Genomic DNA, 19,099 nt, shown 5'->3' with positions numbered 1-19,099 from the left:
ATATTGCTAACTGACTATACAAAGACAATTTGGAAGTTCTAATTATTGGAGTCTGGCAATATACAACAAAGGCCTCAACCAATGTGCCTGCCTCCTGGCAGGCCAGAACCACAGGCCTGCAACCCTGTGCATGTGAATGACACAAATGCATCTGATGACTGGGGAGAGCACATTTAAAAAGCTGTGGTAATACAGAGCAGGGGAGGAAGAGAGAGGACATAGCTCCTGATGTGTTTACCTCCTCTGCTGATGGGATATTGACTTTTCCCACTAGGTTGGTTAGAAAGGGGACTATTTACGCTGCCACACAGCAGAGTTAGAATGACAACCAGCATCACTGTGCTCGCTTCTTCGTAAAAGATAACTGTGATGGCCAGCATATCCCATAGCTGGTCAATACAGCCCATGCACCGTTTCCTGGTAGTCAGAGATGCAGATAAAAGCTCCCACTCGCTTCCCCAATGAGAGCTTAATCAATAGCCTATGGAAGGTCTTCTAGGAAACAGAACTGGATGAGCTGTCAGGCCATATCACAGGAGCTTGGAGGGCAAGGAGTCACTTGTTCAGTTTTCTTCTCCCTTCTTTGGGCACTGGGGCCTTCCATACTAGGAATCACATTAAACCGTTACCCTGTTTCTGTCAATACTAACCTACCACTTTAGAACTTGAGAGAAAATACAGATGTTAAATGGTGAAAGTCAGTTAACATGGTCAGTAAAATTGCTGCCTCCTTTTGCTCTTCTAGTTTTTGAACGCAGCCCACCAGTAACAGCATCATTCCAAATGGAGCTGTGGTCAGAACTTAGGACAACATTGATAAAATATTTTAAGAGGCCAGTCAACAAGACGAAGACACAAGCAACAATGGCAATCACCTCTACCAAATACCATTCAGTAATTGTGGCTCTTGATCTGCAAATCCGAACTTCAAACCTGACAGTAAAATATAATCTAATGACCTAAATAAAGTATTACCTGGAAAGCACTCATTCTTATCCACAAGCATAATAAACTTTTTTTTTTTAGTTTTCTTGTCAATACTCTTTGAGGAACATGTATTTAGTGCCTATTTCCTCTAGTCTTTTTTACATGCAGAAATTGCTCATAGTCATACAATAATTGCCAAAAAATATTCTTGTTCTGAGCCCTAAGGAAAAAAAGGTCAAAAAATAGCCTGGGTAATTATTCTGCATTTTTTTTCAAGACAGGGTTTCACTGTGTAGCCCTGGCTGGCTTCAAACTCAGATCCACCTGCCTCTACCTCCTGCAGGGTTAAAGGTGTGTTCCACCACTGCTCCACTTGATTCTCCAAATACTTTATCAGACAAAACAACAAACCACTAATACAAAAGTTTATTTCTATTCATTAGAATACAAGATTATCCAAATTATAGTGTTTCTGATGCAGGACAAACTGGATCATCTCAGGTCTGACCTGTCTTAGAGTTTTTGTTAAAAGTCACCTGATTAAATGAAATACTTGTGCTATTTGAAAAAACAAAACAAAACAAATAGGAGTCATCTCTAAGGAAATTTATTCCTATGCTACATACTTCAGTTCACTGTCAGTAAAGCAAAAATCCCTTTTCAGTTTTCCTCTTTATAAAACCATTTTTGGTCTTAAACACACTGAACTAGGAACCATGAGGCAAAGACATTTTAAAACATCGCCTACTGGTTATTTTATTTTAATTAAAGCAGGCTTAGGCACACAGGCAGCAGCCGTCTCTGTTCTGAATGTCTGTTTCATTTATTTCTGTGCAAAGGTATCAAACAACAGTCAGTTATAATTGATTCTGTCAGGTGTTATACAGTCAGTCATAATTGTCTCTGTGTAGAGGTGTGTCAATTTACTATATCTGAATTAAATATTCTGTCAATTATGAAATCAGGTAATAATTTCAGTCAGTTTTTTAATTGCATGGCTTCCCACCATACAGTTCTCAGCTCTCCCACCTTTTCTAATCCATATCCTCCCTCCCTCAATGTGAGCGTATTTGCCTTCAGGTGTGGAATGCAAGAGACTTGAGGAATTTTGAGCTAAATCTGCATCTCTTGGTGCTCTCTGTCATTTAGGGTCACGGGAGCTACAGAGAGCTGCTGGGACCTCTAGCTTCGCTGCCTTTCTCCTATTAATCCACAGTAGAGGCAAAGCATAGTTGTCTGCAAGATGTCAAATGACACCCAAATTTCAAAGAGAAAGACATCTAGCATACCAAGTCTAAAAGCCTCTATTAACCAAAGCAAGAAATTAAAATATGTAATCTTTGAGTCAATTCTTATCTCAAAGAAATTAGAAGACACAGTGCCAGGCACACGCAGCATGCAATACAATTTATCCACCAGCCAATGCCTGGAGGGCCATTCTTGTCTGGGAAATCACTGTCTAGATATAAAATGTTTCTGAAGGCTGGAGAGTCTGTTAGTCCATTATTCATTTCCACTCCTACTTATAAACAATTATCTTCAGTTTTCTTTTTCTTCTTTTTTGTTGATACCAAAATACAGCCTTCAAACAGTATAAAATGTCCATGGTTCAGCTCAAGAGCTCTACCAGACTGATCTGACAAGTATTTAGAAGTGTGATTATAATTCTCTCCACTATTGGTCTGGTTCATGTTCAATAAATACAGGCTTGCTGCAGCCTGGTGGTGGTGAACAGTGACCCTTCCCACTTGAAGCAAATGGAGGTGCAATGGGGCCCCAACACCAGGAAGGGCTGGCCAGTGGAAGTTTGGAAAAGAGCAGAGGGTAATGTGAGGAGGGAGGAGACAGGGCGAGGCGATGTAAAGAATGCCATGTCTACAGAGAAAAAATACAAAGTGAGAGTCGTGCCCCTTACCATGTTTCACTGGAGAAAGAGTCACCTTGAAAGAGATCAAAAATTTCCTTTCAACTGGATGAAGTGATTCTATCAGGGTTGGGTTTTGGGTGTTTGTATTTGTCATGTCGGAAGAAAATTGCCCATACAGCCCCCTTGCTGAGGTTATAAAAAGTACTGTCAACCATACTGGACAGAAATTTTTTGGAGGGGGGGTGCAGAGAAGGGAAAAACACATTGTGCAGGATCATTAAGCACTGTTGTATAAATAAAGTTAGAAGATCAAACGAAAGAGGGGACTCGGGTTAAATGCTGGAAGACAAGCTTAAATAAAGTTCTAAGAAAAAAGCAAGGCACGCTGTAATTCCAAGAACCTATTACTTCAGACAATTTACTTCAAAAAATAAAATCAGAATGGTAAATGATTACCCAAAAGCAATCATGTCATCATCACTGAGAGATGGAATAAAATAATTTTTTGTGAAGTGGCTGAATGAGAGCAACTTAAAAGCCACGGAGCCTGTCAGAAGCACATTATTTCTTTTTACACCCCGTTTCCCAATTCATCTCAGTGCTGCTGACTAACCTCGGCTCCCAGCAGGTGGAGCATTTAAAATAAATAGCATTTCCTACAAAACGCGCTCCAACTGCCCCATGACAGACGCTTCCAATTCCCGGCCAGCCACTGGATCAGCTTCAGCGGTATCTAACAAGGTGTAAATACAATAACAAGCATGTAATTAAGTGAGCATGATGAAGTTAATGGAGATAATTCATTCCATTTTGGGCTTATGAATATTCTATTAGATGTTATCAGGCAGCTGGAATAGCTGTTAATTTAATCATCATTCAGACCAGCAAAATGTTCTTTGTGCGAGCATAATTGCAGAGAATGAATAATTGATTTGACAATTGTACCAGTGGATTTCAAACAGTTCTGTGCGCTCTCAGAGCAGGAAGGGAGGAGAACTGGAATACTCAAAGCACTGAAGAGGTGGCAGAGAAGCCAGCCTGTAAATTGAACATTATCAGGACACAGATAAAGGACAATTTTTATTTTATCAATGCAACACAATTACATTACAGTGCGCTAGTAATCATTCTGCCCACACTTTAAAAAGGGAAATAAATTACTCTTCATGGGAAAGGACAAAAAGAAATATCAAAACCATTTAGAATCCATTGATATTGGATATTTAATTTTTTGCATTATATTTTATTATAGGAAATATCAAACTGTGTTCGAAATTGCTGCCACATTTAACTCTGTTACCTGCAATCAGGTACACAGATTGTATTTTACATGTATCTCTGTATTACAGAATGTTCTATGAATTACAATGACTTTATTGCAATTTCTTTAAAAACTCCCCTAATGTTTAAAAAGAGCCATCAATGTAGCATACAAGAGTACTGAATGTACACCTTAACTATCAGGACTCTGCTCTGGTTACATTCAACAACTAGCTTTATTTTTCTCCTAATGATTCTATACTGCATTTGGATGGAAAAGTAGCAATAAAATATTGACCTTCAACAAGCCATCTCCATCATGAAACTAAGTTGATTATGGATCAACTCTACAGAAGGCCTAGAGTTCTCAGTTACTATCCCAATGCAAAACATGTTTGCCTTCCCATCCACAATTGTCACTGTAATTTGCCTAAATCCTACAGGGTATTTTATGCACAAACTTGTAATTTAGTCAAAGCCAATGGGGTAGACAACAATGGCAGTAAAATTTAATGCAAGTGCTACTTTTTAATACGCACACACTCATGAGAAAATGGAAATATCCTAAATATCTCAATGCCATAGCTGGTGTTCTATGACAGACAACAGTAGAGATGATTAGTCTATGTCAGTGGTTCTAAAAGAAGGCTGAGAATTTGGGACTGGGAAAGAGTCAAGGAAAATCTGAGAAGTTGGGCAACATGTTCATCCAGTCAGTGTTCATCACCCAAGCCCCATTTCTAGATTCTGATCATTTCAACCTTCCTCCAAATCAGAGCCCAGACTACAACTAGGTTAGTAATGTCTCATTTCAATTATCTAACATCTTTACACTATTGAAGTAACATGTTCACCATCACCATTCTTCCTGAAGAACCACCTTTCCAAGTCTCAGGCCAGCAACATGATCTAAAAAGTGTACACAGCATCTTTTTTGTTCATATACCATTTCTACTGCTGATTCAGATATTGCTTTAATTTCTATTTACCTGGTTTTAAAAACTGGATGCAAAAATACAAACGAACATACTACTTGGTGAGAGCAATAATAACAGGAATTGCAATTCACTTACTTTGGAGAGCTTATAGAGTGAGGGTGTATGTTCATGAGGCTTGGTCACTCTTAGGAAGAAAAGGTAGCCAGGAGACAGAGAGAAAATACTTATGTAATAAATGTACAAAATGATCAAGGATTGGCATCAGAATCAAATTCTGAACTCATTTCTGAATGTCAAGCTTCTGTTTATCTTTCCTCATCTTAATGACTGTATAGGTTGAAAGATTAGAGTGCTTTGATAGTTTTTGAGACCCTGTTAATATTTGACAAATGTTAGTCAATGGCAATGAATGATAATACATAGGCAGAAAAGGCTATGGGTCCAGTGTAAATAATCATTTATCATGGGTGGGAGGAAGAAAGTGTTCAGACTGCAGCAAAAGTGTGAAAAGGGACACCCAATGGAATGGCTTTTATATTTCCTGGACCAAAGACTAACCATTTGGCCGCTTGGGGACAGAGGCTAAGAACACAAGATTGGCCTTTTTTGCTACGCAATCCCCTAGATCTCTTTACTTCTCACTGGGTCTTTCTGTTCTCAGAGCACATTCCAGGATCTTGGATGGTTCTGACCAATGCAAATAGTTGGAAACATGCCTGGGCTATAGTTACCTGTGAAGGTAATAGCTAGGAACAGATCTTGGTGAGAGCCTTACCTGTTCCAGGATGGATTAAAGATATCCTCTGGATAGATATCAGATAGAAGGTGTTTCAAGCCTTCTAGGACACCCTCCTTTTCCTCTTCTCTATTTTGGGAGCAGACACAGCTTCAACTATTCTAGGAGCTCTCAGTTTCTCTTGGGTTCTATTTATTCATGGATGGCACACGATCCCTCTCTATTTGTATATTATGCACATAGGAGATGTTATACCCCCAAACGATAAGCTACATTCTTTGTGGAGGGAAAAAATCCATTTTTATTAATTTAAACCAAACCACTATTCTGGCAAAATAATGAAAGGAAATAGAAGATGTCACAAGCAGACATTTAAATGACTGCTTATCATCAAATCCATTATTCAAGAAAAAACTATGAAGGCAAAAGCTGTACCAGATACATTTTGGGGGCTGCATTGACTTTAATGTTTATGTAAAATGGATATGATCTGTAATCTGACTCATCAGATATAATCTAAATATTAAGAGCTGGGTGGGTGTGGTGACACACACATGCCTGTAATCCTAGCCCTCAGGAGGCTGTGGCAGGAAGATCATGAGTTCAAGATCAGCACAGAGTACATAACAAGATCCTGTCTCAAACATGACAAAACAGACAAGAAATCAACCAAACAATAGCCAAAAAAGCAGGTGGGGGTATAACTCAATAATCAATTAATTTCTTAGGATACACAAGGCCCTCCATTCAATGGCTAGCACCAAAATAAAGGAATGATTAAGACAATTCAGAATACTGGAGAACTATCCATTAAGTCTGAAATACTACTTTCTCAGTTAATCTATGTTCAGATTCCCTTTTCACAGAAATAAAGTCTGCATTGAAGCAACAAATTTTGGAGACAATTTATTACACGTCAGTAGTTTTCACACTTCATGGACGTATTTCACCTGAAAAATACCTAGTTTTTTTCAGGGTATCAAGGTTAGCATTCTTTCTTTTTTCTTTTTTTGGAGACAGGGTTTCTCAGAGAGCCTTGGCTGTCCTGGAACTCTCTGTAGGGGCTGGCCTTAAACTCAGAGATCTACCTGCCTCCTGAGTGCTGGGATTAAAGGCCTGCGCCACCACCACTGGGCTTAAGGTTAACATTCTTTACCTTCTTTAATTGTATGAAACAATGCATGGTGATCTCTCAGCAATAGATTCTTTTATTAAGCCAGTGGATTTTTTTTCCTCTTGGAACTCTGAAGACTGTAGCGAATTACATCCCAGGACAGATCAGTGACACTTCAAACAGAATTCTCCACTAACTTCATCAGAATTGACCAGTTACTTGAAACCTTAACTGGCTGATGATCAAGATAGTCAGCCACAGCCCTTCTTTTCCCAATTCTGTCTCTTACTGAAAACTTAAGGTTTGTTCAGAAGAGGTAATAGGGGATAGCATTCTACTTTATTTAGTGACTGTATATTGGCATCCTTTCTCCACCACAATTAACATCAAAGTTCTTTAGTAGAAAAGGTTGGGGGCTTTTGAGAATAGGCAGCCCAAGTAAAGCCACTGATAAATACAAGCCTAGGTGAACTTAATTTGATCTTTAAGGATGGAGCAAACTACTAAAGAAAGTGGCTTTCTCTTGAAATACATGGTCCCCTTTAGGATTCCTCTTTTTATAAGACTGGCCAAACATAGACCATATTGAGTGACTCGCAAATGAGGAGTTACTTACGTGAAGCAATGATAAAATATTTGACATTTTATGGTTCACATTTCTCAGTACAGAACAAAGGTTAATAAACTATGGTTTTGTCAATAAAGTATTATTGAAATACAACCATGTTCATTATGTTTATTTTGTCTATAGCAACAATGGTGACACTGAACAACTGTAATGAGACTATCTGGTCATGAAGGCTGGAGATTTCAACAAATGACCCTATTTAGAAAAATTCTGCCAATTTCTGGTTAAAAAGGGTTCAAAACATATAAATCCTAGCTTGATGTAGTATTGTATGCAGATAGATAGTGATGCTGAGGCTGAGGTGGGGGAATCTCATGATGGAGCTCAAAACTACCCTAGCAACACAGTCAGACCCTACCTCAAAAACAAACACTTCCCTTAACAAAAGAAACAAAACAGAAAACCCCAAAAGAAACATCCCCTTTAAAAAATCATAATAAAAATCTTATACGCTAAACAGAACCAACAGATTCATGCAGGAATGCAGGAAGCAAGACCAAAGAGGCTTTCTATAAGGCTAAACTTTTAGTTCATGCTTTCTCTATATTCTCTTTGAAAGGGACAAAAAGAAAAGAAAAGAAACGAAACCTTGCTATTTGTTTTCCTTGACAAAGTCACTAGGTAATTCAACCCAGCTCTAACTCATGATCCTCCTGCAATGGTCTCTCAAGTCCTGGGATTATACACTTACAGGCACTGGTCACCTCCACCAGCCCAAAAGATATATCCAAAACCAACCAACCAAACAACAAGCCCCACAAACCCCACAAAGGTCGCCTAAGTATATTCATACAAGATTTCTGTTTTGATTTGGGCAAACTGAAAGCCTTTAGAATGTCACCTAGTGTTGATGTAGAATGCTGGAATGAACACACACACTCATCCTTCCTGTGGGTGTAAACCGGTGGTGCTAGGCCATGTAATACAAAATTGTGCTGCTTTACACGTGTTTAAATTTTCTCCAATAAAATCTCTGAATCCTTCAGGTTGTTTTTTGGCTGCTATGAGATGAAGGTTAAATGGTAGTGGAGATAGAGATAGAATACATTAAGAAATGTCGTGTTTTACATTCTAGACTCTTCTCAAAGAAATGTATAACCCTTACAGGAAAGCTTAAGTCTTTTATCTGCTGTTTAGAAAAAGAGGCTTCTATCAAGGCACTCTTGTGAGGGAGTCTGTTAAGTGCTTAGAGAGACTCAACATCCCTATTTGTGATGTTTAATATGCACATTTCTAGCTGTCAAGGAAGAGTCCCTATATTGCTGTGCATTTTCACTCTTATCATCCTTAACATATAGATTTCTTTCTTTTTCTTCTTGTGAGACTGGGTTGCACACTAGCTGATCTATACGCCTAACCCAAGGTAACTTTTTATGCTTAGTCCAAAGCTAATTATAAACTGGATCTTATTGATTTGCAAATTGTTGCTATCCATTTAAAGCTGTGTCACATTTACAACTCAATGATTAAAAGCATTGAGTGTCTCCTATACTGTACAGTTTTTGATTAAGTCACAGAATTCTCTGAAGCCTAGGTTTGACCTTGTTAAACAGCCTCTAGGCCTCATTTTGCAGACGGGAGCATGGAACTTCAGTGTTGATGGTAGTACAGGGAGGCAGAAATGCCTAAGTCATAATTCTAAAGAAGAGGTAAAGGGAAAGAGGTAAAGTTAGTTACTGAGGGGCCTAACTGATTTAATACATGTATGCCACCACACCTACCACATAGGCAGTCTTTGTCCACTGATACCAGCTGTACCAGGGCTTATTTAGATGCTATAAGTGAATGGCATTCAATATAGTGATAAATAGTAAAAGTATCACATCATCACATTCTTTTTTTTCTGGTGTGTGTCATGAGTACACATATGCGCACTCAGGTGCGGGTGTATTAGATATTACAGACACTCCATAATAGCGACCAATGGAGGCATTCTATTCATATTTCCATCATCAAAAGACCATATCTTTCACTGGCAAATAACCTGTGTTTTGACTTTTCTACTTGTTTTGACTGGGTGTCATTTATAATTTGCCAAAGGGTAAGGAGGGAAACTAAAAAAAATAAGTTAATATGGCTGCTATATTTCTCACAGTTTAGCACTTGAATTGAAGAGAAACATTCATAGGTAAGTAAATACATCACATTTTAACACACAGAAGCTTGCTTGAACTGTTGCTTCATTCAACAAAAATTTGCTGAATGTCTATTATGTGCTAGATACTGTTCTAAATCCTGTGAATATAGGAATGAACAAAAAAGATTTCAAAAGGCCTGCCTCCTTAGGGCTTAGTGTCTGATGTTCCTACAGACATGATTAAGACAAAGAAAAATTCACAAGCCACCATATGAACATAAAGAGAGATACATTCTTTAGAAGAAACACAGTTCAGAAGACTGGGTTACTTTTATTATCACCACAATGCAGCCAACAAGGCATCATTCAATTATTTTGAGCAGAGATTGGAGTTATTTATATAATTTTAAAAGTTTAATTCTGAAGAAGTGAAGTAAGCTTCAAGCATACTGTTACTGCCATCCTCTAAATAGCCCATCTATTGGCCTAAAATACGACTCTCCAAAATACATCAAATACAACATCTGTCCTATAGCCACAGTAGACATCCCTTTCATTCACAAGCAAAGCCAGCAAAGGGGGGAGGGGACTTGAGATAGAGAAAGGATAAATTCCACTTGTGCGATTAAAAAAAAAAAAGTAGAATAGTGAACCCAGTGGTTGAAAAGTGAAGATAAAAAGAAGAAAACAGTAATCTTGCTATAGAAACCAGAGAATTATGTTCCTGCTCTCCCCCTACTTTTTTTTTTTTTTGCTTTCACACTGTACAAACTCTAGCACCCTGAACAACTCACTCTCCTGCTATTTCCAGCACTTTAAAGAAACTTTTCAACATTTCTGCTTGACACATTTTTTCAACAAGGAGGTGAAGACAATAAGTAAACAGGTAGTGAAGGGCTATTTAGAGAGCTGGTCAGTCACAGTAATAATAAAGGGGAAAACCCCCACCCGAACAGAATATCCATCCTATGTGCAGCAGCCACCGACGGCACATGACCTCTGACAAACAGTTTTCAGAGTAATTTTAATGCTACTCTGGATTTAACTTGACTAACTGGTAGCAATTGAGCACATCTTTTTTTCTTTCTTTCTTTTTTTTTGTGGCAGCAGTTATCTAAAATGCTACAATAACAGCATCAAAAGTAGAATGGTGGAAGATTGGTTTTCCATTGTGCTGCTGAACTGGCATAATGCCCACTTTAAAAGCAATTCGCTGCTCATCACTGAAATCTGGCAGACACGACACTAAATGCCTTGAGGGAAAAAAAGGGACTTGAGAAGGGGGAACCTACTCCAACCACCACGAAAAGGGGGGGGGCAGAGTTCCACAGATGAGGAATCTGGGTGAGAAGAGAAAATTGCCAAATAAAAAGTTTATAGCATTGCATGCAGACTCCCAACAGGCTGTACTTAATTTGCTAGAAGATTTTGTCTACAGGTCTGCATTAGTTACAGCCGAACAAAACAAAAGCAAAATATATATTTATGTCTGTCTATTGTTCTGATGAAGCAAAAACCCAGTGAGTTCCATCAATCATATGTCAAACACGTCTTTCCCGTTTTATTTACCACCAAATATAATGAGTAAATATGTGATAATAAAACTCTTCTTTTTACATGGACATATACAATTTTTCCTCCTGCTAAATACAGGTAATGATTTAGGAAGCTTTCAAAATGTCTTTTTACTGTCAATAAAACTAATTCTATTCCTATTTTCACGTGGAAAAAAAAAGGCTTTACAAATGAAAATTCAAATTAAAATTCTGATTATAGTGTAGTGTGACAACACCTGTATTTATAATTTTACTGTCAGCTAGCTTGTAGTGTTTAACAATAGCTCGAAGTAGAAAAGTAATTGGAATTTGTCTGTAACATGCCAGATGACGGCATTGGGAACTTTGCTACGCTACAGCAAACTCTGTTTGATGGCAAAATAACCTCATGGAGATTTCTCCAACTCAAAGGTTGCTGGGTGTGTGTAGGTGTCTCTCAGGTATGGACTCATTCCTGGATTAGAGGATAAGAGTTTGCATTTGATGAGAAAACACTGCTCTGATCCTGACTCATGCTCCAAGACCCTCACCTACCTTTTAGTCTCTCCCACAGCACAGATGCAATTTAGGTCCTACATTTACTGAGAAAAATGAAGAGCAGGTAAACAAACAACACCAATGATATCCTGTTATTGTGGAATCAAACCAGTGAGGCATTTTAACTATAAACCCAACAGAAGCAGGTGGGATGGAGAGGGAAGCAGCCTTGAGGACAGAGAGCAATGAGGTGGGGAAGGACAAAATGTTGACAAAAGCAAAAGGGGCTGGCTGATTACTTACCATTTGTTTAAGACTGCATAGCCAGAAGCACTAGAGATGTTTATTGTAGTCACTGGTTTTTCAGTAACTACTGATAAATAATGCAGGTCCCCCACAGAGGCCTAAGATTTGCTATTTATCGAACGATTAAGAGAAAACTTACACAACCTACCAATAATTTTACTGAGGCAATATGGAGAAAAAATTATTTAAAGCAGTGTTCTGCTGTCAACTTGAATCTTTCAAAACTTATAAACACACGTTAATCTCCACACACAACTTGCCTTACTCTAGTCTACAAGTGAAAAGCCCATCTTTTTCATTATCCTAAAGACAGAAAAAAAAAGAGCCACATACAAAAGAAAAGCAGAATGACAGTGATGTTTTAGTTTACACTAGATATGGCAACACACACAAACTGTCAAAACTATGGAATGAAAAAAGCTGTTATCAAGCAACTGTCAAGAGAGTCCTCTGAGATTTGGAAATCTTGTGTTTATTGTAACTACTGCACATTACACAAAGAAAGAAACATCCCTCTCCTTGCTCTTGCTGCTAAATATCATGCAAGAGAACACAGGCTTCTTCCCTTAGTATTTAGATTAATTTTTCTTCCTGGTATAATCCTGTGCTTGACAGAACTCCCCTCCTCCTAAGGTACCTACAATGTGGTCAAGGTTCATAGAGAAACTTGAAGTTCTATCAAACATTATTTCATTTCAAAAACCATCACAACCTCATTTCATGTTGTTAACTGGTTGTCTATCCTGTAAGAGTGGAATCTCTTAACATCAAAATGCATAGTCTTCACTTGAATGATTTTCTGACTTAGTTCTACAAAGGGAAGTACATAGTTGAAAAGGCATTGACACTTACAATAAAATGATTTTAATTTGCGACTCTCTTTCCATCTCCCTATTAATGGATATAACAGAGAAACCCGAATTCCTAAAGGGAAATTACCATCTAAAAAGGGGAAGAAATGGAAAAATGCAGGGTCAAGATCTCTTCCCATAGTGCATGATATTAGTGGGGTGTAGCTCATTTTCCCATTCCAAACTCAAGAGGCAAAATGTCCCTTGTAATCTCACCCGACTCTGTACATTTTATTCCACTTGCCAAAGTGGCTTTTCACCTAAACAGAGGCAGCGCCACTTCCAGTATGACTCTTAATTCTTGTTCCAGGCCCCTGTGGCCCTGCTTAGCCAACTATATGACAGCGCCTGGGTAATGGCAGCAGTCGCCCCTTGATTAACATAAGTGGAAGCACTCTTTTTAGGTGTTTTTATTTTCATTTTCCATATTTTCCTTACATGCAGGATGTACACTTTGTAAACAAGTAGATAGCAGAACCCTTACTGTAGCATAACTGCCTGATGTGTGGGTCAAATCAAATCAAGACACATTCTGTTAAAAAGAAAAGCCATTTGCAAAAGATGAGCTGACATATAGAAGAAGAGTCATATTTGTGGCCAAACAGATTCGACTGAATCTGCTTCTTGCCATTTTGCCAACGTGTTTCTTTGTATAGAGGTAGTAACTTCAGTGTTTCAATGGCACATTTATCTTCTCAGTGATGTTGGAAAGGAGTCAACATGCCTGAGCTGCCCCTCACCTTCATCCCATTCCCCCAATGGCATTAATAGGCTATTCTTCTCTGGAGAATTTGACCAGCTCATGAAAACAGACCTTAAGTTATCGGAAGATTACAATCATGAAGTGTATCAGGAACAAGCAAAGCTTGTTATAGTAAAAGGCACTGAGTTCATTGGCTATGGTGATTCATGTTTATAATCCTAACACTTGATGACAGGCAGGAGGATCAAGTATTTAAGGCTAACCTTGGCTACTCATTTGAGTTTGAGGCCAGCCTTACCTACATGGAACCCTGTTTCAAAAAACAACAAAAGTAACTAGGTATGGTGTTGGAAGAGCCCTATAATTTCAGCATTTAGGATGTGGAGACAGAATAATCAGGAGTTCAAAGCCAGTCTGGGTTACAAGAGATGCTATTTCAAAACAAAACAAAACAACAACAAATACCCAACTAACCAACCAACCAACCAACCAACCAACCAACCAACCAGTATTACTACACAAAAATAAAAAGCCTAGTTGGATGATAGAATATTGGCCTAGCATTCAAAAGGTCTTGAGTTTGATCCTTAGCACCACAAAATAAAAAGTAAAACAACTCTAATTATTATAGAAATTGTGGTGGAGAAATGAGAAAAGGTTTGGGAAAATTTCCCAGAACTATATGGCTCAACTTTCCAAACTGGAAAGAGTCCATTAGGTAGACAGTACCACAAAGGAAAACCATCTCTGACAAAAATACTCTGCAATGAATGCCCATGCACTGGGTATAAAGGAAATTCTACAATTTTCTTATGAAAACCAAGCAGCCAACCAATCAACATAATGCAAAAGATTACAAATTTGAAGACTGGGACTCAGAAAGGCTTGCAAATTCTCAGAAGAAATATTGAAAAAAAGAATTGTATTTTCAAAATTATGAAAACAAAACAAAAACAAATTTTAACCTACAAAGCTGTATCTAACTACTGAATAGACATGAGAGTAGATTAAAGACAATTCAAGTCAAAGTTCTCCAAACTTCATTTGCCACGTATTCTTTTTCAGGGAGCTACTGAAAACATCCTTTATCACTCTCCAAGAGAAAGTAAACAAAAAGAACACAGAATCTAGGATACACAGCTTTCAAAGTAAGTGCTGCATGAAGTCAATGCCCAGAAAATAGTAGATCTCCAGGTGAACAGCTAGGCATCAGGCCATGAAGGTTATTAGCCCAGAAGTATCAGCTATGTGTGAACTGGATTAAGGGCAAGCTTAGAAAGGGTGGGAAAGAAATGGTATAGGTCCATACTGGCTACTAACCCATCAGAACTGGGCCATATCTGAATGAGGAAGTATGGGCATCGAAGTCCTGCAGGGTACAGATGGGTAGAAATGACTGCATAATGCATTTTGTGTCTGTTAGAGATAAAGAGAGAAGTATCAAAAAGAACAGCAGCAGGATTTATAAGTGGTTGCTTTTGAAGACAGGAAAAAGATTTAGCAGCCATATTCAACTTTTATTGCAAAAAAATTTCATACAATATATTCTGAACAGTTTTTGCCATTCCACAACTCCCCTCAGTTAGATCATTCCCATATCCCCACCCACCCATCTCCATGTCCTTTCTTTCTTAAGTTAATCATTTGTTTATACATTCATTTAGGTATTGAGGAAGGGTCTCATGTATCCCAGGCAGCCATCCCATTTACTATGTAGCCAAGAATGACTTTGAATTTATGATTATCTGGGAGTACCTCCTGCTCTCTAAAGTTGTGATTACAGGTGGGATTCCTGACACAGTTGTAGGTGGAGCTTTGTGTATGCTAGGTATGCACTCTACCAACTGAGCTATATCCCTAGCTCTCCATACTCAACTTCTGTTTCATTATGTTATTAAAAAATCAATCGACCAAGTCTCCCACACATCTCGCATCCCTTTTAGAAGCAATCATTTTTGTGCCAATTTCTGTGTTTTGTTTTAGGAGTACTTGGAAAGCTTTATTAACATTTAAAAATGACAGGAACATCTTGGCTTTCTAACACTTGAGGTCACTGAATTTGTGGAGAAAAATGGAGTTAATTAGGTGAACTATAAGAACTTGTGAAGGGACTCTTTCTAAAATGTGTATGTTTTAAGATGCAGGGTAATTTTTGAAAACTGTGCATATACACACTGGGGACATAAGCAGACTATTGTCACTGGCACTTGATTTCTTAATCTTAGTCTGTGTCTTTTTATTGCAAAATTGAGAGCGTCAATAACTTACTATAACTATTGAACTATGTTTATTATTTCCTACTATTTTGTTGCAGTGCTTTCTTAGACCTGTTTTGCTTAGCTTCTGGAATTGTGCTCTCTTGAGGGTGTTTAATCTTCAGACCTATGTATTCCCTTTCTAGTATCTCCTGTATAGTTGGATTACTGGACATAAATTCCTCAAGTATGTTTTTATCATTGCAGGTTCTTCTTTCTCCTTTGATAAGAATTGGTAGTACTAGCTATAATAGTCTAGGTTGGCATCTGTGGTCTTTTAGGACTTACAGACCATCAGTCCAGGCTCTTCTGGCTTACAAAATCATGCTGCCCCCTCCCTCCCTCCCTCCCTCCCTCCCTCCTCCCTCCCCCTCCCTCCCTCCCTCCCTCTCTCTCTCTCTCTCTCCCTTTTGTAGCTTTCAATATCCTTTCTTTGCTCAGTTTGATTATTATGTGATGTGGCAAGTTTCTTTTCTGGCCCTATTTTGGTGTTTTGTATGCCTCTTGTACCCTGACAGACGACTCTTTCTTTAGATTTAGAAAGTTTTCTTCTATGATTGTCTTGAAAATATTTTCTGTGCTTTCTATACCTATGGTTCATTGGTTTGTTCTTTCTATACTGCCCAGAGTTCCTGCATTTTCTATTGTTTATTTATTTTTTGATTTAATATTTTCTTTGGTTGAGTGATCCAATTCCTTTACAGTGACTTCAAGACCTAATATTCTCTAGAGTCTATTGGTGATGGTATCCTCTGAGCTTTTTGTTTGACTTCCTCAGTTTTCCATTTTGAGTTTTGTTTGGCTTTTCTTTATTCTCTTTATTCAATTCCAACCTCATATCTTGAATAGTTTTCATTCAACTGTTTGTGTCTTTGCAGTCTCCATTTTGGCATTTATTTATATCCTCTTTGAGGTCCTTGAACATTAAAATTTAGAGTTGCTATTTCAAAAGCACTGCCTTGTGCATCAGTTAAGTTGCTTTCCTCCAGGAGACATTATGCCAGAGGTGCTAATTTCTGGAAGAGACATATTTTCTTGGTTATTAATGCTGTGTTTTTGTGGTGGGACCTAAACACCTGGAGTTATGGAGTTGCTTTTGTTTTGTTTGTTTTTTGTTTTACTATGGATATCTGGTGTCACCTTGGTTGAGTATCTGGATCTTTTCTGTTACTCCAACTTGTCAGGTTGTGGACCAACTGAATGGTGCTCAGAGTTTGATCCTGGGGCTACTCTGTGTAGCCTCAGATCAGCTAGGAGTAGATGTAATTTCTGGGTTCAAGAGCAGATTATCTTTTAAAAAATAATTTATGTTTATTTAATATCCACTGGTGTTTTGCTTGCCTGTATGTCTGTATGAGGCCAGTTCTGGAACTGGAGTTACAGACAGGTGTGAGCTGCCATGTGGGTGCTGGGAATTGAACCTGGGTCCTCTAGAAGAGCAGTCAGTGCTCTTGCCTGCTGAGCCATCTCTCCAGCCCCAAGAGTAGACTTTATGTTTAGAAGATTCCCACTGTTGATCTTCAGAAATCTATGGAGGTCTTACCAAGTTCTACCTGTGGTTTTTGGGTGGCAGGGGCTAAGGTCATGGTGACAGAGGCTATGGTCACAGTGACATTGCTTAGTGGGAGTAGGGTTCAGGATATCACACCATCTTTAGATGGAGGTGGGTGGGGTGGAGGCCTGGTTGGGGTCCCTATCTGGTATCAAGGTTCCAGGACACTATGAGGTCCCAAAGCATTTGGGTAGCAGTCTGGTTCTGTGGGTGGGGTAAGAGTCCCCCTGCGACTGAGATTGAGGAGTGGGTTGGGTAGCTGTAAGGCAGGCAAGAGAACTGTTTCTAGGGGGAGGGGCTCCCTAACCAGGGCTGAGGTTAAAGGACTCCACGCAGTTCTGAAGCAGCAGGGTAGGTGGGGTGGCTAGAAGACTAGAGTTGACTGTCTCAGGTGGTCCCTACCTGGGGTTTAGCAATTGTGTTCTTAGAACACCCCCTATTTCAACTTGCTTTGAGGACACACTATCTTACCCAAATGGTCAAGGGATGACCTTCTTGGGGTCTAATTTTCTAGAACAGGGTTTTATATCAATCAAGGCCCTCTTCACAGTCTAATTATTAAAACTCTCAGATCCCATCAGTCTTATGTATGCTAGGCAAGCGCTCTACCACTAAGCTATATCACTAAATTCTCAAGTTTTTTTTTAAAGTTAAAATTAAAAACAGAATTGCAGAGTAAAGCAATTATAGTGGAACACATTTATCATAATATTTAAAGAGCTTAAATGTAGTATAGTAATGTATGTTCTTATTAAGGTATTACAGATAAAATGTAGCACTGTGGTAACTGAAGTTTCAAAGCAATAATGAATACATGTGGTATTTAAGTTATCTGCAACAACTGTAACGTGACCTGAAAATGTCCTTGATTCTTTTGGTGACTAAATCACAGATAATGGTAGTACCAAGGTATTTTGAGGCCTCCATTCATAATTGAAGATAATGCTAAATACCAGTTAGAAGATCAGTGAAAATACAGGTACATTTCATTTTTCCCATTCCTATGATGGACTCCTTAGGTCTAGAGTTGCATTTCCCCAAGTGTGGGGGTGGGAGGGACCTCTGGGGAGGCCCCAAGTCCCACGAAGGGGTTTTCCAAGATCAAGATGCTTTCAAAAAGTATTCTAAGACATTATTGGCTTTTTGGCCCTCATTCTCTCATGGGACTACGATGAAATTTCCAGAGGCTCCCATGATATGTGCTGCCAGACTGAATGCAAAAGCGGAGATTAGACATCAGCTGTTTCTGTTAAGCCAGAAAGTTAAATGGTTTTCAAAGATCTAAAATGACATTTATCTTTTACTCCTCTGTTTTGCAAACCATATATATCCATGTAAGCATGTAATAAGTTTACTATGTTACAAATAGATTTAATAAATAAAACTCTGTGCCACAGATACATAATACAACTAATTTTCTAAAATATTAATTATGTGAAGACCGAAAAAATTGTTGCTGCATTTACTGTTACTAGTTTTCTTTGAATTGACAAAATACTATCTAGGCTTTCCTTAGCAGCAGCACAGTGGCCCCCAATCTGTGTTTACCAGCTCACTCTACATATTTACTTCACTAGCTAAAAATGAGGGCTTGTCGGGCTGGAGAGATGGCTTAGGGGTTAAGAGCATTGACTGTTCTTCCAGAGGTCCTGAGTTCAATTCCCAGCAACTACATGTTGGCTCACAACCATCTGTAATGGGATCTGGTGCCCTCTTCTGGCATGCACTATACACATGATAAATAAATAAATAAATCTTAAAAAGAGAGAAAAGTTCAATTTCATTAAACTATCTTTTTAAAAAATAAGGGCTTGTCAACCTACTGACATTTCAGACTAATATATGTTTGGGT

General features: G+C 38.5%; 1 protein-coding gene across 3 annotated transcripts in view; it reads right to left on the bottom strand.

Moving 5' to 3' along the window:
- The window catches only part of Pola1 (DNA polymerase alpha 1, catalytic subunit), a 309,461-nt gene that overhangs the window by 2,285 nt on the left and 288,077 nt on the right, over positions 1 to 19,099 (bottom strand). Inside the window, exon 37 of one of the 3 annotated variants that reach the window (XM_035450314.1) lies at positions 3,436 to 3,527. The exons of the other annotated variants lie outside the window; for them this stretch is intronic. Within the exon in view, the coding sequence (XP_035306205.1) occupies positions 3,451 to 3,527 (77 nt within the window). The 3' untranslated portion in view covers positions 3,436 to 3,450. Of the gene's footprint in view, positions 1 to 3,435; positions 3,528 to 19,099 lie in introns of those variants that run through there. 3 annotated transcript variants of the gene reach the window in all.

This window comes from Cricetulus griseus, chromosome X, assembly GCF_003668045.3.
Source record: "Cricetulus griseus strain 17A/GY chromosome X, alternate assembly CriGri-PICRH-1.0, whole genome shotgun sequence".
NCBI classification, from domain to species: domain Eukaryota; kingdom Metazoa; phylum Chordata; class Mammalia; order Rodentia; family Cricetidae; genus Cricetulus; species Cricetulus griseus.
The sequence above is the reverse complement of the archived record's forward strand: the minus strand, read 5'-3'. Positions and strand labels throughout refer to the sequence as shown.